At 37.6% G+C, this 24,335-nt stretch overlaps 1 protein-coding gene across 1 annotated transcript in view; it reads left to right on the top strand.

The window, feature by feature from the left end:
• kcnh1a (potassium voltage-gated channel, subfamily H (eag-related), member 1a) overlaps positions 1-24,335 on the top strand; it is a 73,908-nt gene that overhangs the window by 32,592 nt on the left and 16,981 nt on the right. Inside the window, exons 7-11 of the mRNA XM_032552923.1 lie at positions 1,367-1,524; positions 6,366-6,637; positions 14,118-14,317; positions 20,242-20,494; positions 23,524-23,720. Coding sequence (XP_032408814.1) covers positions 1,367-1,524; positions 6,366-6,637; positions 14,118-14,317; positions 20,242-20,494; positions 23,524-23,720 — 1,080 coding nt within the window. The remainder of the gene's footprint in view (positions 1-1,366; positions 1,525-6,365; positions 6,638-14,117; positions 14,318-20,241; positions 20,495-23,523; positions 23,721-24,335) is intronic.

Genomic DNA, 24,335 nt, shown 5'->3' with positions numbered 1-24,335 from the left:
GGCCGTCATTGCGTTTGAAGGAACAAGGCGAACTTGGGAAACATCAATCAATTGTGAAGTTTGGTTGCAGCAGCATTGTGTTGTGTGGCTTTTTTGTTTTGCTATAGGAGTGATTGCCACACTTCACAAAGTAGATCGCACCATTAGGACCTAACATTCAAAAATATTGAAGAAACCTCTCAAAACCATCGACTAGGAAGTCAAAGCTAAGGCGCAACAAGCTTTGGTCCAAAAGCACGGTGACCCCAAGCGTACCACCAAATGAGTTACAAAGCGGCTTTAGGACAAAAAAGTCAATGTTTAGTAGTGGCCATTACAAGTGTCTGATCTAAAGGCTGGAAAGTGATTTCATACAAGCTGAAGTTTAGGTGTCTGATGGGCATCTCTTGACAGATCAAGTGACAGCCAACACAGCAGTTGTACTCGCATTGCAGACCACAGCACTTTAGCTAAATCAATACCCAGATAGTGCACAGACACACACATAAAGAATACCAACAGCACTGCAGAGCAGACTGATGGGATTGCAGTTGTCGCTTTGAATCAGGGAGCGAGCGTTTCAGGTTGCAGCTAAGCTGAGTAGACATTTAGCCTTTGGTTAGAGCTGCTTAGAGTTGTAAAGTTTTATCACACTGTAGAAGAATGCTTTTGCAATAAAATTTTAATAGATTTTTTTTTGTTCTTTTTTTATTAATTATGTGCTTGTTGTTTAGGGTGGACAATGTTTTTTAGGAAGATTTTGTTTTTATATAGTGGCTACTCTGAAAAGCTTTCAAATTTTTAAAATATATTTTATGTTCATATTTGCTGTAGGTTTTACTTCAACATTCAGATGTTAAAATATCTGTGAATCGCATAATTTAGGCCGATTAATTTTATTTCGACGTGCGTCAGTGGTCTGTCATCCTAGCGTCTGTCAAAAAGGAAAGCAAGTGAAAGAATTACAGATAGCATTTTGCCTCGTATTCAAAATGTAGAAAAATATGTTTTTGATTACTACAGATTTAATCTAACCCAAAATACATAAACATTGCCCCAAATGTGCAACGGAGAAGGTAAAAACAAAGAAAAGAAAAATCTGCAGTCCTCATCCAGCTGTTAAAACTATATTTTAAACTTTTTAAGTTTATGTTTCAGTAACAAAACTAAAAAGAATGTTAAAATAAGCAATGTCAAGAATTGAGTCAAAATATGTATTATAATTTAGACATTTACTTTCCTAACAAAAACAGATATTTTTTATCGACACTTTTGAGGACAAACATGAATAACAGAAAAAAAACGTTTGCATATTTTAAAAAAAACCTCTACTGAGAGTCTTCCAATGCTCTTATCTAATATGTTTCCTATTTCGCTTTTCTTCCAGGGGATCAGCAGTCTGTTCAGCTCTCTTAAGGTAGTCCGGCTCCTCCGTTTGGGTCGAGTCGCCCGTAAACTGGACCACTACATCGAATACGGGGCGGCCGTCCTGGTGCTGCTGGTCTGTGTTTTTGGACTGGCAGCACACTGGCTGGCCTGCATCTGGTATGTCTGTATGTTTGTCCCAGATCAACAAAACATTACATAACGCTTTTTCACTCCGCAATATTGCAGCGCATTGATTGCAGAGCCATTTCATATAAAAGAGGTCAGTGGTGAAGCTGATCTGCGCATTAATTATATATTTTTTGAAAACATGCTTGTCGTCACTCGTCAAACCAGAATCTCGAGGGCTAAAGAGTTATTACACTTTGAGGAGAGTTATTATTTTACTCATTAATATGCAGATTTATGGAGATGGGTCTCTAAAATCTAATCAGATCATCGACGCAGCAGGGGCTCTATAGAGTGTAATGGCGGCATTAAGTTGTCATGATATGTTGTATCTGATTTATTGTGCTCATGAGAAGATCTACAAACATACTGATACACAGATTATTTATTACTTTGTCTATTTATTGCTCCTCCCACACAGAGAAACAGAAGAAGCCATTATCTTTTTTTCTGTTGTTGTGAATAATGTTCTAATCTTTTCTGCAGATGTCTTTTATCTATGCTGTTTTTTGTTTTTTTTTCCCCGATTACACACTTGTTACAAATGTTCACTCACTGTCAGTTTCACTCGGAGGCTCCAAGCAGCGCGGTTTGCTTCAACTGTCGGTCCAGACAGCATAATCAGACCTGAATAAATGTAGCTGATGGTGCTCCAAAACCAGACAGCGATACCAGTAAAAATAGCTCCTCTGTGGTTTCAGTGGTTGCCATGGTCACACGCGGAGTCGCGTCGGCGACTGGAGAAAAGTTTAGCCGTCGTCAACTGGGATGACAGCAGCAACTGCAGGAGCTGGCTTCCTGCTCGCTGCCTGCCTGTCATTTTCTTTTGCGCAGAAAACAATGGAGGTGGCTGAAGTGTTAGTTTCACTCTGGGGCTGGAAAAACAAAAGCATATTCTTGCTCCTGAATAAGAACACTGGAGATTTTTTTTTATTATTATTGTTGCATAAAAAGCCCAAAATTATTTTCTAAAGAGTTGAATAAAGGAAATCAGGCAAAAAGGAAACGTGTAAACATTGCCTCATCCGCTTCTGTTCATTTATATTCTGGAGACTAAAAAAAAAGAAGTAGCGCCTTTTATACAGGAAGCCTGGTATTTTCATATGCAAATAGCTAAAACAGACAGGTGCTCCTGATGATGAATTGTTTTTTTCTATGCACCCTGGATTCTGTCAGCAGTTGCAGTGAATTACTCACTAAAATTCTCTCATAAAAGCCACATAAACCCTAAAGAGGACTTTTTTTTTTTACAAAAATAAAATGTCTCACACTGCAACGGCTGTCATTTGCTTGGGATGCCTGTTTTGACATTATTTTCTGTTCTGTTGGCACAAGTTCTTCTTTATCATCTCTTTCTCTATGGCATTTATTGTATTGTTGCTATTGTTTGTACTATTTATCCTAACTTGAGGTCTTTTTTGGTTTTCATCTCTGTGTGGTCAATCTGTGCACTGTTGTTAATTGTGTTCTTGTGTATTTCTATTTTTAGGGATTTTTCTTTTGTAGTTATTTATTCATCATGTCAATTAGTTTGTGATTGGAGTGATTTTCTATCATTTTTTTTTTCAATTGTGTATCCTTAAAGTTATTACTCTTTCTTTTTTTCTTGACACATTTTGTCTTCCTTTCAAAAATCTTTTTTCTTTCTGGTCATTTTACATGAAAAACAATTAGCTTCATTTCGTCAAACTACAATGTATAATGAATAGACGGTTTTGTTGAGTTCAAACAATTCAGACTTTGTGATAAGACTAATCAAGTCCTACAGATAGTCAGGGGATGAAAAGGGTTGTATGAAATGCTTTTCAGTGTGGATTCACATTTTTTCTTTCTTTAGTATGCGCACAGAAGCAAAAACAAAGGAGTAAAGAACAAACCAGAATCTTTGTAAGCTAAAAGTGTTTTTATAAAAATCAAACATTTTGAAATGCTTTCAAGTCTTAGTGAATTCAAGTCAAACCTGCAGTGGAATGCACATCTTATTACATTTATTAATTACATAGAAGTGTGTAACTTTTATAAAAAATATATTTTTACATATTCGTTGAAACTGTGACCGTATGGTATGAGACAAATAATATGTGGAGAAAAAAAATCAAGCTCCTCTGCCTAATCTCATGCTAACTTGAAACAACCAATCAGAGCCAGTAGGCGGATCTTAGCGCTGTCAATCACCACTCCACGTGGCACTGCTCATTCACCCTCTCCTTCTCCCCCGCCCCTGGCTCTCTGCATCTAGCACAGCCCGCTGTGAATGCTCAGGCTAGTCAGCATGCCCACTCTTTATGGTATTTCCTGTAACAATAAGTTGTTTCTCCACCATGAGTACATTTAGCAGCGAGTACATGAGAGTGACTGATGGCGATAAAACCTTCCCCCTGGCTCTGATTGGTTGTTTTTGGCCAGGAGCTGTGCATTTCTTCAGACGTCAATAGTAACTCGAGGTGGAGGAGATTGATCTTTTCACAGATTATCTGTCTCATATCATACTGTCAAGACATGACAGTTTTAGCAAATACATATAATATGATGTTTTTAATGTAAAAGTTACATACCGCACATTTATGTGATTGTGTACTTTAATACAAACATGTTCTCATGCTCAACTTTGCATCTCAGGAGAATATTTTTTGTCACCTTGTTTGTTTATAATTCTCCAAACTGGTGACATCTACAGTGTTACTCAAAATGTTGAGTAAAACGAAATCAAAATGTCATCCATGTTGTAAACTAATGGCCTAACAGGATAACAAACAAAAGATTTGCAATGATCTGACAGGATATGAAGAACATCAAGAGGTGGACGATGATAATGCAGGATCGTGACTGGCACATATGTGCAGTGTGATAAATTACCCACGTCCAGGGATCTGCACTACAAAGCAGGATTAGTGGTTTAGTTCTGGATTCTCATGCTCCACGAAGCTGGTTCACTTCTTAAATAAGTTTGTTACCATGGTAACTGATGTTGGTAAGCTAACCTGCTCTAAGCAGATTAGAGTTTTTAGTTTGAAGAGATGCATTGCTGTGAACTTGCACCAACAAAAACTTCGAAATGGATCTAAACCCGAGCTCTAAGACTTGAGATGAGATGAAACTGTGGAGGAAATGTTTAAAGAGAACTCTTTAATGTTCCTGTATTAAATTACACCTAATGACAGACAGTACAGGACGAAGGACAAGTATTTAATGGGAAAATATAGTTTTTAGTCATGAGAAACTTGAGACTTGACTTGGACTTGACACTCGAAGAATTGAATTGGAGTTGGATCACAGTTCATTCCTGTTTGGAGATGAAGACTTCAAAGGTTTTAAATCTTAATAGCTTTTACCCCGGTAAAATAATATAAAGGTTTAAAAAAAAACATCTAGAAGTCGATGCTAACTCTATTAGAAGCATCTAAAGTAAAATATTCACAAGCCATTTATCCATTACAAATTGTAGAGCAGTATCATAAAGCACTTAATTTGTTCCAAACAGCTTTATCATATTATATCATGACCTTTTCTTGGTTTTGTTTTATTTTTTTGTCATTGTCACATGTTTAACCTGACTTTAGAGACAGAAAATAATCTCAGATGTTTAAATTGTTTTAGATTTACGCTTTGTCGTTGTGATTGGGTCACAGATTCCAAATCCACTCATTTTACATGAATTTGGACTTAAGCAATATCTAAAACCATGAGCTACTTTACCGAGTTGATAGCCAGCTTCATGGTACCCACCATAATATGCACTGCTAGGGTTCTTTTAGTGAGATGTGTTTGAGAACCCTTATGTTTCTTGAACCTGCTTTGTAGATTAGAGTCTCATTCAAGCCGTGGTGCAGAATAAACAAAAACTACAGACAGAATATGACAAAAAAAGGAGGGCTTCTTAAGCTTTCTATGTTCCTGATATTAAAGTTTTTATTCTACGTGCATTCTCAGTCTCTTTAACTTATAAAATGTCAATTGTTCTCAACTAAATCTTTTGTACCTTTTATATGCAGGCCTTAATTAGGAAATTAGATTTAAAGTGTGGCTATTAGATGCTTTTTTAGTAAAAAGTTGCTTATGTGCACATAAAGATGCAGAAAAGGTACTTTAACCTTTCCAGGAGGCGTTGCTTTGGGAGCTCCACAAAGAAATGTTTCAGTGAGGACATCTAACCTTTAGCACATTTACATAAGAGCAGTCCCGGGTAGATGTCAGCTTAGTTTTTATTTAAATTAAGGTTTCATTATTGCCTCGGCCTTCTGGGGCGGTTGCATTTTTACGCTCTCTTCACTCTATATCCCCCAACCCCACACAGCCATATTGTTCTGCACTTTGCACTGTCACATCATCTGTACTTTGCCATAATTGGACCTGCTGCTACTTCTTTGGTGTGGTTGAGTGCCTTTAGTTAATTTAGTTGTATATATTGTTATTATTATTATTGTGTGTTTGCTTATTTTTACTGTATATATTTGACCTTTTGCACGGGAGCTGCAATGGAAATTTCGTTGAATTCTGTTCAATGACAATAAATGCTATCTATCTCTAACTACACAAAACCGGGTCTTTGGGATTTTTGTTCTCATAATAAATTTATGTGATTCTTTAAAGTCTCAAGATGATCTGGAAATTTTTTGTGTGTTTACTTGAGTTGCAAGACACACTGTTGGAAATCACTTTTTTCTTTAAGAATAATGTTTGCTTTCTCTTAGGCCTTTATTGATATTTTTACTTGAACCTAAGTAGACCCCCTAACTTCTATCCACTAGAGTTCTTCACTGCTGTGCCTTGTGGCGTAAAAACAACATTATGAAACACTATAATTGAAAAGCTGTATCATTATTTACCCTCAGGTATAGCATTGGCGACTACGAGGTGATTGATGAAGAAACCAACGTTGTCCGCATGGACAGCTGGCTCTACATCCTGGCTGAGACGATGGGCAGGCCCTACCGCTTCAACACCACCGGTTCGGGAAAGTGGGAGGGCGGGCCCAACAAAGACTCGGTCTACATCACCTCCCTGTACTTCACCATGACCAGCCTAACCAGCATCGGCTTCGGCAACATCGCTCCGACGACGGACGGGGAGAAAATCTTCGCTGTGGCCATGATGATGATTGGATGTGAGTGGAATACGTTTTTTTTTTCTAGTGAGGCAGATGTGTTATGCTTTTAGAAGCCACAGTGTTGACATGTGTGATGAAGTAAATTATGAATGGAGCCATCAAAGTTTAGAAAACAGAATGCCAACAGATGAGTAGCAGTGTGGTCCGTTATGCTGTTCAGTTTGAACATCTTACAATTTATGTTGACAACTACCTGACATTAAAATCTCAGAGTAGCTGACCTCTGTCTAAAGGTTAATTAGATAGGTGTGCGGACATCCTTAAAAAGTCTTAAGTTTAAAATTTATGTATCTCAAATTAAGGCTTTAAATATCTTAAATTTCAGGTCTTACATTTTGTTGTGACAGGACGATTTAATCTGATATATTCTATGCAGTGTATTTTTGTCGCTGTACTACGCTGTCAGGCAGAAGTTTGAGTTGCACGCAGACATCTTAACTGTGCTCTGTGACTTGAAGTTGTCGATGCTACTGCTAACTAGCTACTAATGCACCTTATCGCTAGGTAGCTAGTTTTTTTCCATCAGTCATGGGTTAGTGTTAATTTATCGCCAGTTGACTGGACGACAGTCATGTTTGCCACTGGCTCAGTTTTGTTGCGAACCCGTACAATGTTATGTGACAAAAAAAGCCTAGCACTACTACTACTACGTAAAATACACAGTTTTCTATTGTACATTTCTGTGATGATACAGGTCTTAAATTTCATTCATAATGGTATTAAATGGCCTTAAATTTGAGTTGGTGAAACCCGCAGAAACCCAGTATAAAGCAATTCTTCGTCTTGTTGTTGGACTCCTGTTCTTCCTGAGCTTTAAATGAGAATGCGCTTCCTCCAACAAACGTTCGATTGGCTCTGCTATCAACAAAATAAATGACTTGAAGCCTCATAACTATTGTAGCTGAAGTTATGTAACAGCTTCTTGAAGATATATAACTGCATTCCGACTTTTATGTCAAAGGCAGCACTAATTTAACATCATACAGAGAAATCTCTAATGAATTCCACCCCTTAGTTTCCTTTTCGATCTCATCAGCGCTGCTGTCAGCTCCATTCAGTCTGGTTTAATACAATGACATAAAGCAAAGTGACATTTCACTCATTATCTCAGCCCGCCGTGTGATAACGTGTTAAAATATTTAGATTTTCTAGCACATGCTTTCTGTTATCCTTCCTGAAAATGGTAGGCCCGAAATGGTAAATAAGAAACTAACATAGCAAACTTTAGAGCAAATTCAATAGTTTACAGTTCCTTGTAAAAGTATTTACACCCATTAAACTATTGCCATATTTTGTCACATTGCAACCACAAACTTCAGGGTATTTTATGGACTAATAGAGCAACACAAAGTAGCTCATAATTGTGAAAAAAAGGAAAACGGCAAATTCGATTTTCTGAAAAGTGTGGCATTCATTTGTATCCACTCCCCCTTTACTTTGATACCCCAAACCAGACACACCTTTTGGAATAAGTGTGAAATGTTGTACAAAAGTTACTTCATCCTGATTGAGTGAAATATGGCAGTGACAGTCTTGGGAGAAAACCTGGGGCAGAGGTCAACCTCTCAGCAGTACAGTGGCCCCAAACATATCAAAGCATTTTCAGGTGTTATAATGGTCCAGTCAAAACCCAGACCTGAATACAAAACAGAATCTGTAACCAGATTTGGAAACTGAAGTTCACAGATGCTTCCCATCCAATCTGACAGAGCATGAGCCGTTTTGGAAAGAAGAATGGACAAAAACAAAAGACTTACTAAAATATTTGCTTGAGGAGAACAAATGATGAATACAAATACATGGCATCGCTTTAAAAAGTTTTAAAACTAGATACACGTATCACTTTATATTCCTGTTCAGTAAGGTTTGAAGTTTTAAAGTGACAACATCTCAGAGAAGAAAAAGGAGTAGGATTTTTTCTGCACATCAATATACACTCACTCTGCAGCAGTCTGATGTATGGCACTAATCTTGTTGTCGGGTTGCTCTTCATCCATATGCTTTGAGCAGAGATATATCTTACCAAACAAGACTTCCATCGACTCCGCTGTCAATACTAATAAAACAATTGAGCAAGTTTGAAACCTCAGCACTACATACGCAGACTTACATAACAGCTTCTTGTAGAAATGAAGCTGAACAGAGTAGCTCGATGTGGGCTACCGTTCTGTTAGCGTGTAGCAAATATTTAACATGATACAGAGAGAGCTTTAACGTATTCCACCCCTTACTTTCTTTTGCAACCTTATCAGCGCTGTTGTCAGATCCACTCAGTCCGAATCAATACGATGACATGAAGTATGAGGACATTTTAGTCGCTGCTGTTTGAAGACGAGTTAAAATAGTGTAATAGGAAGGGAACATCTTGGACCTTAGAGCAGCTTCAACAGAATACTACAAAGGTTTTCACATCCCTTGAACTTTTCTCCATTCTGTCACGTTACAGCCAGACACTTAAATGTACTTTCTAGGTGTTTTTTAATGTGTGAATAAAACAGAAAAGTTTTTTACTAAAGGAGGAAAGCCAAGGAAACTTATGTTAGCCTGTAAACATTATCTACATATTAAAACATGCTGGCAGCACCAGGCTGTAGAGATTCTTTTCTTCAGCAGGGACTTGGATACTGGTCAGAGCACATGGAGAAGATGGATGATATTAAAATACTTAACATTCCTGAAAGAAGACTTGTTGGAGGCTGAAAATCATTTAAGACTGGGTGAAGATTCACCTTCCAGCAGCCCTAAACACCTATCCTTAGCTATAATAGAAAGGGTTAGAATTTATAGAAGGATTTGTGGAAACGCTGAAAAGTAGGTGTGATCTGATCCGATATTAAGATCGGCCAAAAGTATCGAAACCGTATCAGCCCCAGCATTTCTATCCAGCACACAAATAAAGGGGTCAGTTCTTGTCATACATATTGTTGTCGACTATTATTGTCTGTCTGAGTTATGTGACTTGATCAAATCGTTTCTAACAATCCACTCTACAAAGTCAGCAATAAAATTTGTGCTGATAATGTATTGGGTCAATATCAGTACTGACTAATTCTCAAAGCTGCAATATCTGAATCATATCGGAAATGAAAAGTTGTATTGGGACATTTCTAGTTGTAGACTACAGCAAATTGTGAAAAAAGTTCAAAGGGTGTGAATAACTTTGCAAGGCACTGAGTATGTTTGGTTTTTTTCCTCACCCAGTGTTGTTCGGTGTTCTTGTTATGCTGCAGTTACTGGACTGGAAGTTAAAATCTGCTAACAGGGGCTGGAAATGTTCTTTCTTTCCACCGTTATTAACGAGGATCTCAGCTTTTGCAGCTCATAAAGCCGCGTACAGCACGGTGCCATTACTGCACACAGAGAGCTACCTCGCAGCAATAACTGACTCCGCCAGATCAATTTAGCACAGCGCTCCCTCCGATCCCACCGCAATCACCCCTCACCTCCGCTGTATTTTTGTCAGCTACAGTCTCAACCCTGAACACACACGCCCTGTCCCTCCACTCTCCATTCCCCTCCTTCTACCTTCACTCCGATTTGCCTGTTATGGTTTATGAACGCTCTCCTCAGGGCTAGGGGTGGGCCCGGCAAAAAAAATAAAAAAATAAAAAATAAAAAAACTCCTTTTCAGACCCATCTTTGTCTCAGATTTTCATTGTGAGAGACAAATTACCTTAAATCTCTCAAAACCAGACCGCCTTGGGAGGATTCTGTTGTAGATGCAATCTAGTCTACTCCGTGGCTGTTCTCCATGAAATATGGATGCGCTGATTCTTGCTATTTTTACCAGCGGCATCGGATCGGCGCTGGCAGCAGAGGATCACAGCGTGGGGAGGGATTGTAGGGTGACATGGGAAACAGTAAGTGGAGGTTGTGGGGGGGAGAGTTGTACTGTACATTTGTCCTGTTTCCATAGCAACTGGTGGCCCCCGGGGCTGGAGTTTCAATCAACTATGCTTTAACTACCTTCAAATGAGCCAGCTGTTTGATGGCATTCAGGGAAGTTGTGTGCGGCAGGAAGTACAGGAGGATGTTGCCAGCTAGATGAAGCTCCTCCGTGTGCAGCGAAAGATCAAGTTTCTTTTGTAACAACATTTCCTGCTCTCCAAAAGGCGCGCAGTCGTCCCCGAAGTCTCGCTAAATGGAGTTAAAGCTGCAAAGAACGTTTTAGGTCTGAAAACCTGTGATAACGTCCCTACAGCTGAGAGATTGTGATGGTTCCCCCCCATTAAAGGAGTCATGAGCTGTTTTTAATTAGCATTATTCCCCACGTGCAGTTTTTTTTTCACCACTTTGATTGAGAGCGAAATAAACAAACACGCATTGGTGCGTGCGTGCGTGCGTAGGTTACTGTCATCGTCATCGTATGATAATTGAAAGGTTTGGCTGGCATGTTTCCCTCTCCGTCCCTTCAAGCAGGGCTAATTATGGCTGCATTGCCAAGAGAGGCCTGCTCACACAGAGCAGACATCTGATAGCTTTGATCCACACGCGCCAGCTGTTGCCACCTCTGATCCGCTGCTTGACTCTTTCCTTTCGCCTTCCTTGATGATCGAAGAAACGAGTTTTGATTCTTGCGTCGACTTGTGATGTGGGACGGAACGTCCTGGAAGCAGCTTACAGCGTCTCAAACTGAAGCTGAAACAGTAGGTTTTCCCCTTTGGCAAGAGGTCTTTGATTATGTTTGGGCCTAGTTATGATTAATGCTCTGTAATTTCCCAAGGGATTAATTTAGGCGTTCACTGCATAAAATAATATTCGGTCTGGGGGCATATTTGGTCCTGATAAGCCATATAAATATGAGATATTCATGCCCCTATAAACTTTTTCACATTTTGACATGCTACAACTACAAACTTCACTGGATTTTAATAGGATTTTACGTGTCCAGCTGCTCTGTGAAGAGCTCAAACCTTTGTTGGAGAACATTTGTAAATAAACAGCATAAAGAAGAACAAGGAACACAGCAGACAAGTCAGAGAGAAAGTTAGATTAAACAATAATGTAATGTTTGTACATCTCACAGAACTTTGGTCAGTCCATCATATGGAAATGGGAAGAGCATGGCACAACAGCAAACCTACTAAGTAATGCCCGTCAGTCTAAGTTGATGCATTCTGTCAGGACAACATGAACTGGAGAAGCAAGAGGTGCATGCTGTACCAAGGACCACTGAAGGAAACAACATGAAAACCTCCAAAGAAGATGTGAGCACAACTTCCTTCTTTGCAAAATGCAAACAAAAATGAAGCGACGTCAGATTGGTGAAAGGATTTCTCTTTTGTCTTTGGTGAAAGGCCACAAGTCATTTTTCCCACTAGCGCTAAACACACAGTTTGTTTTGGTTGTATTTACCCAGGACGCCCTGGGTTTGCTTCCTGTTTTTGGAACGGTCTCCAGTCCGCTTAGCATTCACATATGCCTTCCTACCGCGTCAAAATCGTGATCCTCTGTTTCTTAGGCGGACCAGAGTTTGCTGTTTTGATCCGATTGAACATTCACACTTCCTCAAACGAACCGGACTTTCTACTCAAACAGACTAGAGTTCAATTAAAGCGAACTAAACATGACTGGTGTGAATACATTCTTACATTTCAGCACATTAATGACCTCTAATCTTAAAGGCAGATGTAAATCCTATATAGAATCAGTAGTATGGAAATTGATGATTACAGATCAGTTGTTTTCCATCCAATCTGACTGAGTCTAAGCTATTTTGTAAATAATAATAAAATGTGGTGTCTATATATGCAAAGCTTCTGCAGATAAAATACTTTCAGGTGTCATCATAGAGAAAGGTGGTTCTTCAAAGTGCAAGCTGCACTTTCCTAACAAAGAATTTTGTTAGGAATTTTTTTTTGCTAACAAAGAATTTTGAAAACCGTGCATCATTTTATTTTCACTTCACATAATAATGTTCTGCCTTGCGTTTGTCACATAAAATCCCAATAAAATACTTTGAAGTTTGCGATTCTACGGCGACAAAATGCGAAAACGCTCAAGTGGCGTGACTACTTTTGCAAGGCACTGAAAATGGCAGAGTCTTTGAGAGCTGTAGCCATCAGCGCAGAACAATGAAACCTTCATGGACGAGTGGCCAGACTGAGGCCATTCCTCATTAATAGGAATTTGCCAAAAGGATCTTGAATTATTCACAGGCCAAGAAACAGAAAATCTTCAGGTTTAATGGGACAGATTACAAGAGACTCTGATCAAGATTTTAATCTCGTCATATCTCAGGCTTTATTGAAATTTCCCATCTTCAGCCTTGAGGTAAACAAGAAATATATACAAAATGAGAAGCTAATTCTCTTTTTATTTGGTTAAGCAAGGACATTTTAAAATAAAGACGAAGTGAGGTTTGCTTGAAGCTTCAGGCCTGAAAGCCAATATGTTGCACTGAATGTGAATGGGCTCCTACCATCTTTACAAGTGAAGGTATCAAACTCTTCCCCAGGGGGCTGTTTTATATGTTTTATAAATGACATGAGCAGCTAAACATGTCAGCATGGAGTCAAATGTGGATGGCTAAATTTGACTGAAAGTATCACACACTGAGGGGAAGTTTGGCTTTTGACAAGTCAATAACTTGAAGGATAGCTAAAATAAAACCCAAGTGGGGTCACGAGGGAAGAAAGTCTGAAGAGGTCTGAAGTCAAAGTGAGCATCGCTGGAGGAATCTAAAAATAGTAACGCGCTGATGCTCCTCATCTAGCCTATTCGAGCCTGAATGTTTCTGCTTAAGGATACATAAAGAAACCCTCGAAGACAGTTTGATGCTGCTGTTGTTGCCAAAGTTTCCCCCTGAAGAAGCATAACGCGAAAGGTCTCAAACTTGAAGAAGCATAAAAACCTTTTCATCTGCACTGTATTTATTGATCGAGAAAAGTTTTTTTTTTTTTTTTTTTTATCTCCCAGAGAATATTCAGTAACTTTCTTCTAGGTTGTGTTGAAGCTTGAGATGCATAAAAACAAGAAAAGTTTTTCAGAGTCTCTGGGCGTTGAGAGGGAGTTATCTTTCCTCTTTAACCTTTAAAACTGGAATTTTTATCAATTGAACAATTCATTAAATACATTAAATAAAAGCCAACGATAAAAACAGAAACCCTGTTGCAGGTTTTCTTACTTCTGTGTGTCACAGTTTAAACAACCGACTTTCACGTCATGCAATTATAACAAAAACATTTTTTTCATATAGTTAGCTTTTTTATAAAGAATGTTATATATTTAGCAATGCGTTGAATCGATTTTTGTTTTGACGAATCGACAATTAACCTTGTTAAAGACGTAGAGAATTTCTTTTAACAAATAAATAAACCAGCAAGTATCACAGTTTAAAACTAAATTGTGAAGAAATTGTATCATTTATAAAGTTGTTGTTTGTTAATTAAAACATATACAAAACAAACTTAAAATAAAAGAGTAAAACAATATTTTTCAGTAAATGCTGTCATGTAAATTCTCTGTGTTTCTACAGCCCTTCTTTACGCCACCATCTTTGGTAACGTGACAACCATCTTCCAGCAGATGTATGCCAACACTAATCGCTACCATGAGATGCTCAACAGTGTCCGGGACTTCCTTAAACTCTATCAGGTCCCCAAAGGCTTGAGTGAAAGAGTTATGGACTATATCGCCTCTACCTGGTCCATGTCACGGGGCATAGACACTGAAAAGGTACATTCTTCTGTTTCTTTGTCCATTAGTTTAAAATATTTGAGCCAAAATAATGGAATAATGTCTGTATTATTCTTCAGAAATCAAATAAGATGCAATATGTGGGAGTTGTTTTCTGATAAAAGTACCGTATGCAAGTGCTTAGTTATGAGAAAATGGTGTGAAATTAATGTAGCTCCTTGTTTGGTAATGATTAAAGTAGCTTGAACTGTGGATAAAACAAAAGGATCTCATCATTTGTCATCAGTTGGACTCTCGTCTTCTTATTGACAGATCAGCTTTGCAGGATTTTCACAAAATGCTTTCATGAATCCAATCTGTGCACATCCAGTGAAATGGAAAACTTTCTGATTGCTTGCCGGTCATATGTTTGGGTTAATGTGTCTTTTGGGCAAAGTAGGTTTGAACACTCTTTAAGCTTCAGCATGATGTATATTCACCCAGAAAATAACATTCAATCTTGCTTTTTATTTACTGAATCCGAATCGTGTCCAAAATACATAGTCAGTTTTCTCCTGAGATAATTCCTGCTTTCCATTCCCCATATGTTTCTGCTCCTCCAACTTCTGACCAAAAGAAATTACAGCAGTCTTACAAAGTCCCTGTGGATTTTCATTATACTTTTTTTTTTTTAAACTAGCAAGCTAAAAAATGAATATAAGGAATAATTAAAAAATTTTTGTCTGTGCATCCGTGACATCTGTGTGGCTTTGATCCAGTTTATCCCATACACCACAGTATAATTGGGAAATAAAAGTTGCTTTGTTTAATGTCATCTTTTCAGTTGAAAATTTAACAGCAGTGGACAGGAAAAGAAAAACGGACCAGAACCTAAAACAGCTTTTAAATGTTCTATTATTGTTGCGTTTTGAAAAATGTTTACCTAATCAAAAAACTACATTTGATATTAATTGCAAGAATTTAATAAACATTTGGAGGCATATTTAACCTAGCCAGATGAGTTGAGTCTAATGAACATTCTCCAAGCGTGAGGAACCAGGGATTTTTGCCAGGACCTTGTACAGTTTGCCTTAATTTGTTCCTCTCCCAGATTGCAGTAATCCACATGGGATGAGCTCTAAATTAGTATTCTCGATTAAACCAGAAGAAGAAACCATTAGCAATCTTGTTAATACACCCCTCAGTTTTTATGTGGATTTAATAAATTTGACATCAAGTCTTGAACACGTGTCTGCAGCAACGGATTTTTTTATTATTTCTGACTTCAAAGCTTTTTGATTGTCAAAGGCATAACATGAGCTACTGCTCTTATAACCAACCAGAGTTATTTTTGAAGTGGGTTTCTGCTGAGAGGATGTAACCAGTCAATATCTTACCTACAGTAAGTATTTCTCTCAACATTAGCTTTAGCAGGAATATCTTATGAGAGCAAAAGCAAAACTCTGGCATCTTAAACGACTCCAAGCCAAACATTATTTTACAATCCTTAAATCTCTGTCACAATTGCACAAGAAGATTATTTACATTAAAGACGATGGTGATTTACAGCAAAGACCAGGGTTAGTGCTCCATTTTATTGGTCCCATTTAAAACATGACTGTTGTGTGCTAAAAAGAAAATATTTGCCCTTTTCAGATTTCTTCCGTTTTTGGATTATTTGTCACACTTAAACATTTATTATCCACAACCACATTTTATTATCAGGTAGAGATAATAAATGGGCAATAAATACAAAATGCAGTTTGCAGCATTAAAAGAAACTGGCCGCGTGTGTAGAAGAAAATCCTGGAAAACCAATAACTGGCTGCGCTGTTCTTGGTGGAAACAACCGCCATGAAGCATTTACAGCAGAAGGCAACGAGTCTATGATTATTTCATGAAGCCACCATTAAGGGATTTTCTTTTTGGTTTTGCTTTGTTTTAGTGTTATTTTTATATCTAGATATCAAGGGCCCATTAAGGGAGAGACTTACTTGTGTGTACTTGGGATTATTCTCCTGCTGCATGACCAACGTGTGCTTGAGTTTAGGATAAAGAAAATAATGGTCACACATTGTTCTTCAGGAGTTTTTGTTACAGAGCAGAATTGAGGGCTCTATGAGTTAGAACAAATCATCCTGGTCCTGAGGAAGCAAAAAAAACTGTCAGTCTACATAATATTTTCTGGAAAATCTTTGGGATCATCAAAATGCTTTTTTGTTTTTTTTGGCAAATGTGATATAGGAATGTTCTTTATTTGTGACCTTGTTGATCGCCTAGCCACTTCTGAAAATATTCACTACAGTGTTACATGTTTTCTCTGTTTGTTACTGTTGTTAAATTTCTTTAAATCGGGATAATGTGTTGTTTCATAAGATCTTTTAGCCTCTTTTGTGTTGCCAGATGCTAAAATATCTATCTAAGGCAAGTAAATTAGCACAATTACAGTTCAATATAATGCTTATCAGACGGATAAAAGAGACAAAAGAAGCTCCCAGATGAATGTGGTTCTACAAATCCAAAAGAGCTTCACACTGGATATTTACCACAGGAATTTATTTTAGTTGTCAAAAGAAAAGAAATGCAGCACAGTGAGAAACTTCCCATTCCTTTTATGAGCCATGATGAAAGAGACAGAAGGGTTAATTTATTGATCTCCATCCAGCAATTAATCAGGAGACTGCAGAAAATTGATTCAGAAGTTGTTCGGCCTGGTGGGAGACTGGTTAACCGCCGTGTTTGAGGAAGAAATATGGTCAGGAAAAAGATCCAATAAGCAATCACTCGAGCATTTGTTAAGCTCTCTTTTTCTGAGCGCATGTCGTTGTTTACTGGTGAAAGTAGGAGCGTATCCAGATGCACAAGGTGAAGAAGGTATTCCATCAAAACGGCTTTGGAGTTTCAGGAGTAAGACTAATTGAAAAGAATGTGTTTAATTTACTAAAGTCTGGACTCAGGAGTAATGGAAAAGGATCATTGGGTTTTGGGGGCGGCTTTATCCTGTTTCATAGTGATTGGCGCGTCTGGATGAGAAAAATGATGGATGAAGTGGCCATGCTTGTCGGCTGCTCTTCAATTACGGTCTGACCACCACCAGCAAGTAAAGAGAGGGAAGTTTCTTGCCCAAGGACACGACGACTGAGACGGATGAAGTAGGGTTTGAACTGGAAAACCACCACTTACAGGACGAAGTTGGATTATGTTGCTCAATGAATTATGAGTTGGTTATCTTAGTGAGACAAAGTCAGGCACATACAAAGGTGACACTTTTTATAAGGTTCATTGTATGATGATGTTCAGTTTATCTCTAAATTATGGCCACAGCGGTGCTCACTACAATCTTCAGTAGCTCTGAAAATCTTCTGACACCAATGACGTCAGGAGGTTTAATGTAAAAAAAAAACAACAAAAAAAAACCACACACCTTGAAAGAGTTCACAGATTTTTGCCCTTCATAAGATGTTTCTTGTGTGACACCATGGTAATCAGGCACCTTTTTATAGACCATCCGCTGGGACTGACCCATCTGATATTAATTTGCACTAATTGGCAGGGTTGCTTTCTAATTGCTGATGGATTTCCACTGGTGTCATGACTTTCCATTCCCTTTCGCACCTTCGTTTCTTCATGTGTTCAATACTTTTCACCCCATGTCATTCCATTTAATTACACATAATTTATTGGTACAGTTTAATTTTCTTGTGTGTGTGTGTGTGGACTGCATGGGTTGTTACAGACATCTGGGGTGAACTTCAGGTCGAATGCACCTTCAGAAAACTGGAAATGTTTAATACTTTTTTCTTTTGCCAGCTATATAATTGAAATATTTTTGTTCATCCATGTAGTTTGATGATCCTATCCATGTAGTTTGTAGAAATGTAAATTAAAAAGCTTGCACACAACTCTAAACTTTCTCAGATTTCAACTTTAATGTTATGGGAGGACTTTTTAAAATTATTTGTTATTCAAACACAAATAATTAGCATTGTCCTTATGGACAATATTTTTATGCCTTCATTTGCTATGTTTGATATTGCTGTCATATTGCTTTTTGAAATGTTTGCTATTTATGAGGCAAAATGAGCTTTTGCTGGTTAATTTGGGTGTGTTTATATCTAACTTAATTGATGACTGACATTTTGAATGAAATAAATTATAAATCATTCTGCTCACTGAAAATGTGCAAACCATCTTGTTGTTATATATATATATTTTTTTTTTAAAAACTCGCTATTTCCTTACCATCATCTAAAATGTTTTCATCAAATGAGTATATTTTCTCTTTTTAATGGCTCACATTTACATCCAACATTTCAGCTGAATGCAGATGACGGTAAAATGAGCTGAGTGTTTGGAAATTAGGCATTTCAAGCTGTAAACAGCTCATTTGGACTGTAGCCACTCAGTTGATTTGAAGCCAGAAAGTGTTTATTGCACGTACCGGTAATTAAAATCCACTTGTCTTAAGTCCAATCATTTGACGTTTTCATTTGAAATTGGAAGCAAAACTTTAACCATGCAGATTTTTTACCAACAGTATTTCTGTGTAACTTAATGATCAATTTGAAATCTAATGCAAACTAAAACCTTTTGTGTCCCTGTGGTCTTTTTTTTTTTTTTTTTCCTGAGTTTATGTGTTTTTCTTTCTCTGGCTGCGGGCCGCGCTAACGGCGCTAAAAATGGCACATAATCTCTCTCTGTTTGGCATTCATCTTCAAAGAGATTTGTTTTAAAGGAAGGGCCGTGCGACAGCCTGGCATCCCGTTGACGAGGTGTATGTGAACAACATGATGCCACTCTGTGACACTCAGCATGCAGGCAAATAGACGCGGAGCTGATTGTTACTCTCATGCTTTCCTTTTGTGAAACTGAAATATAAGTGCTTAAGTCATCCTGGAATGACTCAAACCGTACCTGACTTGGTGAAATGAATCCAAACACAGTCAGATTTATTGGCATCCCTTGTAAGGTTATGTAAAAGGCGAATGGAAAAAAAGAATAAATCAAAGTAAAAGAAGCATCAATATCGAGACATAAGCTGGTTGTATTATCATTTTATGAAGAAATTGCATATCCAAAATGATTTAAAGTACAGTCACACTTAATGAATTAGGTTAAGAGTTCTGATGAGGTTCATTTGTCAGATTAAATTAAGTATCAAGCCCATATTTCAGTGCTAAAAAGCCTCTTTTTATTGGTCTAATGTTATAGAGTATCATGTTTTAATAAGCTGAAGAAAAAGATAATCACAATTAACAACAAAAAAGGCTTGAAAACATCACTCTGTGTATAATTAACCTATATAATGTGTTTCACTTAGTGAATTGATATATTAAAATAAATTAGTCTTTCAATAATGTTGAAGTTTACTGAGATGTACCTGCACATTATAGGTCTCCATAACAACCATTTGATTCTTTCTGCATGCAGAAGGTGATGCCATAAAAAACACTTTTTGTAACTTGTAGTTTGCTGAACCCTACGCTTTGGTCGGATAAGATTGAGCTTTTCGGCAATACAAAAAATAAATGGACAAATGATTTTCTAGAAAACCTGAAAGGTGAGCTTGATAGAATAGGAGTTGAAGGAAGACCCAGTATCCTGGACAAACCTGTGAGATTGTGCACAAAGCAAAATTTCTGCTAAGGATTTTACCTCGTTTGCAACCGGTCCCATTCAAATTGACTGGCATTAGCTGAAAATGATTTTGTTTTTCAGCGGCCTTTAATTAGTTTTGAGTTTACATATATTAACACTTGTTGCCCTGCAGCATCAATAATTGCAACTGATTTTCCATTTGCAACATTAACGTAATGAGATTAATTCAACTGTTTTTAATCTTTAATATTTAAACGATATTCCTCCTCGGAGGCAAAGTATAAACGAATTTGGAATGACAAGAAAGAGTAACCGAGAGTGCTAAAGCAGAGATGTGTGTCTTCTCTAACTTCCATATCCCTTTCTCCCCTTTTCCTCGGTTCTAGGTGTTGCAGATTTGTCCAAAGGACATGAGAGCAGATATTTGTGTTCACCTGAACCGCAAAGTTTTCAAAGAGCATCCGGCTTTCCGACTGGCCAGTGACGGGTGTCTCAGGGCTCTGGCTATGGAGTTTCAGACGATCCACTGCGCTCCCGGTGACTTGATCTACCACGCCGGCGAAAGTGTGGACAGCCTCTGTTTTGTGGTATCTGGCTCCTTGGAAGTCATTCAGGATGACGAGGTGGTGGCTATTTTAGGTGAGCCTTCAAAGAACTCTTGACTATGAAGAAAGAAAGAAAACAGGTTTGATGAAAATCCTATGACCGACTTTAATTGTTTGCTCTCAAAACAGTGCTTTCAATAGACCTGGAATTCGTATGGGCCAAAGTTAAAATGCAAATTCAAATCTTCATCTTCAAATTGTGTAACTTGGTAAATGGTTAATCTAAAGCTAGAATGCTAATAAGATCTGATGTTTCTGACCAGCCATGACCACAAAACCCGATATGGCTAGCTTGCTATACCTAAAAAAGGAATAGATTGATTGCTTTTCTGATGGGTTGCAGTTAAAGTGAATCACAAGTTCTTTTAGTAAACATGAATTTAGTGTTTGAAAGGGCAAAATCCAGAGAAACACATTGTTGTTCGCATGTGTTGCTAATCAGAATTAGTCTCACCATCTATTAGCTAATGCTTGATATTTTTGAACTTTAAATTGGAATATAGCTAAATTTTGCTTAATGTTAAGCCATAATCCAAGTTAGCTACCCTGCTAAACATTCCTTTAAACAAATTAGGGACATTTAGAGATGTTTTCATAACTACTTACTAAGCTCATATCTGCAATGGAGTATATTACGCCAAGTGAAATAATGCATTTTTTCTTGACATCTAAAAAGAGATGTGGTCAAAGTGATCGTTTTACAAAGTGGAGCATAGGCGTTGATTTGATTTGATCTCATTAAATTGGTTCTTTCTAAGGCTTTGATGAAGATACGGTTTGTATTATTTATCTCAGAAGCTCATGAACTTAAAAAACCTGTCAGCGATGAAATAAAAAAAATTGGCTTCTACGGTTTTTCATGATCACAAGAAAACATTTTTGTAGCAACGTTCCTAATCTTGCTTTTCTGTTTTTGTGCAGTAGCACTTTGTAAACTGTCGCAGACTGCAGCGAAAACTGAGCTGCTCGAGGATCACTTTCTGCTGAGTGATGATTCAGGATTTGGACTAGAATTTGTTTGCTCCAGACTGATACACAATCCTCTCTGCTGCACTGTGTGACCAATCTGACATTTTCAGTCTCAACAACAGTCAGTCTCATTACTTATTCTGGATCCATAGGCCCTTTTTTCAAAGATTTATCCCAATAAATGCATGAAGTGTAGAGGCAAAGGAGCAGAGAACGATGCTAATGACTTCAATTTTGTACAATTTAATATAGTTATGTCATTACTGCAAAGTTTTCTTTGAAAATTGTCAACAGATTGGGTTTCTGAAGACAGATAGGAGGAATATTTCCTCCTCTGAGACATTGCTTTAGGATTTTTCCCCTCTTTTTGAGCAAAACGCCACAATGAAAAACTCCTTGTAGGGTTAGGATCGATACCCGTGTCACACACTCCTGACAGTGACATGTCCTGGACGCATGGCTGGGTCCAGTTTGCATTGATTTTCTTAGAAGGCTTTGCCAATTTGTAGCTGGTTTGATATCATCTGTGAAATAAGGATCTTTAGGCGTCTGAATCAGTGGCTGCTCAACATTAACAAATGAAGAGAATTAAAAATGTGGACCTTCGTTCACACAGGAAAACATGGCTGGCTTAAAAAAAGTTTCTCGTTAACCAAACAGAGTTATTCTCAAAAACAACATACGGCGTATGTCCTCATACTGATATTTGTAAACAAATATCAGAGGATATTCCTGGTATCAGAGAGGATTAGTCACAAGGAGCCAATATATTTTTTCTCTGGTCTAAACATAATGTTGAATCATGCTGAAATGATGTCTCTTGTTTTTCACTCCCCATATGGTCGTGTTGAGCCTTTTAACTCATAATAGTTCTGAGTGTGAGTCACAACCAGCAGCAGAGTGAGCACATATTCATTTAACTTCTCTATTAAATCAACCTTTATGAAAGAGACTAATCTATAATTCATAGTCATTTTCAGCATTAATATATAACTTACTTGATCTCATTGTTGAGCAGCTGAAGGCCTGTTATCAGAGCAATCCACAACTTGCTTTATTTTAAAAGTTCTTATGAAGACTTTTTTTTTTGTTGCTCTTTTAAGATTTCATTTTTATAAAAGTCACATTTTAAAAAATTTAAACCGAAGAGAAATCTGTTTTATTGAGGCTCCGTCATTTATTAGTTTAAAGATGTTGAGTTAAAAGTCTTTGAGTGAATGAAGCCGTTTGAGCAGCGCATGTTTACACAGACAGATTGTGTGAATCTGAAAAAAACAAACAAATCACTTGCCACGTTGTTGTCTTCAGTAAATGTCATGATGGTGCAGCAGGTGCCATTTATTGGAAATAACGTGTTGATCTATGAAGAAGAAAAAAAAACTGGTAAGCTGCTCATAAACCGTCTTTAAAGAGCTGCTTTCATGCGGTGACTAAACGTGTTTCGACGTCCTTCAACGTACAGTAAAGTAGTGACCTTGAGATATAATAAGAATCAAGTCTGACGGTATATAAGAAAAACAAAAATATGAGATAGATGAAATGTAATTCAGTGATAAAACTGGTTATCAATCACTTTACTTTTTTAGGGTATTTTGTGACACAATAACTTGCTAAAAGAATTTATACTCTTGGATTTTTTTTTTCAGGTTTTGTAATTTTTATGTTTTTTATTGAAATTTTATGGGACAGACAGAAAGAAAATTAGTACACAATCGTGAGGTAGAACTAAAATAAACAAAGCTTTATAAGACTTTTTACAAGTAAAGACTATTAGTGTGCATTCAGCCCCATTTACTCTGAGACCCCTAAATACGTAGATACATTATTTGCTGACATTTCTGGTATTTAACTTGTAGCCAGGCCAAAAAATATACTTGGGGAATGTAACTTTTTAAATCTGAAATCAGAGAGCGACCCTGCAACCTAAGCTTGTTCTCATGAAAGATAGACTGCATAACCAAATTTTAAAACATTCCTTAAATATTTTCTTACTACAGTTGGTCCCTTTTTTAGATTCATCAAACCTGCTTTTGTCTTTGCTAAGCCGCGTTTCAATGTAACCTCGCTGTTTAAAAATGTGTCCTCTCTTTGCAGGTAAAGGAGATGTGTTTGGGGACGTTTTCTGGAAGGAGGTGACGCTGGCTCAGGCCTGCGCGAACGTCAGAGCGCTGACCTACTGCGACCTCCACGTCATTAAGCGCGACGCCCTGCAGAAGGTTCTGGAGTTCTACACGGCGTTCGCCAACCACTTCTCCAGGAACCTGCTGCTCACTTACAACCTGAGAAAGAGGGTGAGTGACCCTGCAGACGTCAACGCGAGCAAAACACTCACCCATCGCTTTATTTGGATTATTTAGGTCTAGCTGATTTTCAAAAGCAAGCTGTATAGACACTAAAAAATGTTAAATAATTACACGAAAAGCTTTTGCAAACAACCGTTTTGCATCTTTCTGCACTAGCTACACTTGATAAATTCTAAAATTATTAACCCCTCAGGCATTTTCTTCTCCTAACTGGACGTAATGATAACATTCTGGAGTGGCCAAAATGTTATCTCCACCAATTTGATTCTCCACCAAATTCAAATCTTCTGACTTGAATTTGGTGGAGAATCTGTGAAGGGAACTAAACATTAGGGTGATGGCACAGAGGCTTTCCGCAAAGACTTGCAGCTCATTGTGAAAAATAACTTCTCAAATTACCAATAAAAACATCCAAAAAGCTGTTCAACAACTAAAGGAAGGGTATGATTTGTCACTGTAAAGTCAAATTATATTTTTCTTCTAAATATTTTAAAGGGTGTAAATAATTTTTGACTTCGTTTTATTGTTTTATTACTGCTGGAATCTGACCTCTTGCTTGAAAGATGAAAGAAAATAATTTAAAATGTGAATCTCCCAGAGAGC

The sequence above is a fragment of the Xiphophorus hellerii genome, chromosome 22 (assembly GCF_003331165.1).
Source record: "Xiphophorus hellerii strain 12219 chromosome 22, Xiphophorus_hellerii-4.1, whole genome shotgun sequence".
NCBI classification, from domain to species: domain Eukaryota; kingdom Metazoa; phylum Chordata; class Actinopteri; order Cyprinodontiformes; family Poeciliidae; genus Xiphophorus; species Xiphophorus hellerii.
Note: the sequence above shows the minus strand (reverse complement) of the source record. Positions and strands in the feature narration are given on the sequence as shown.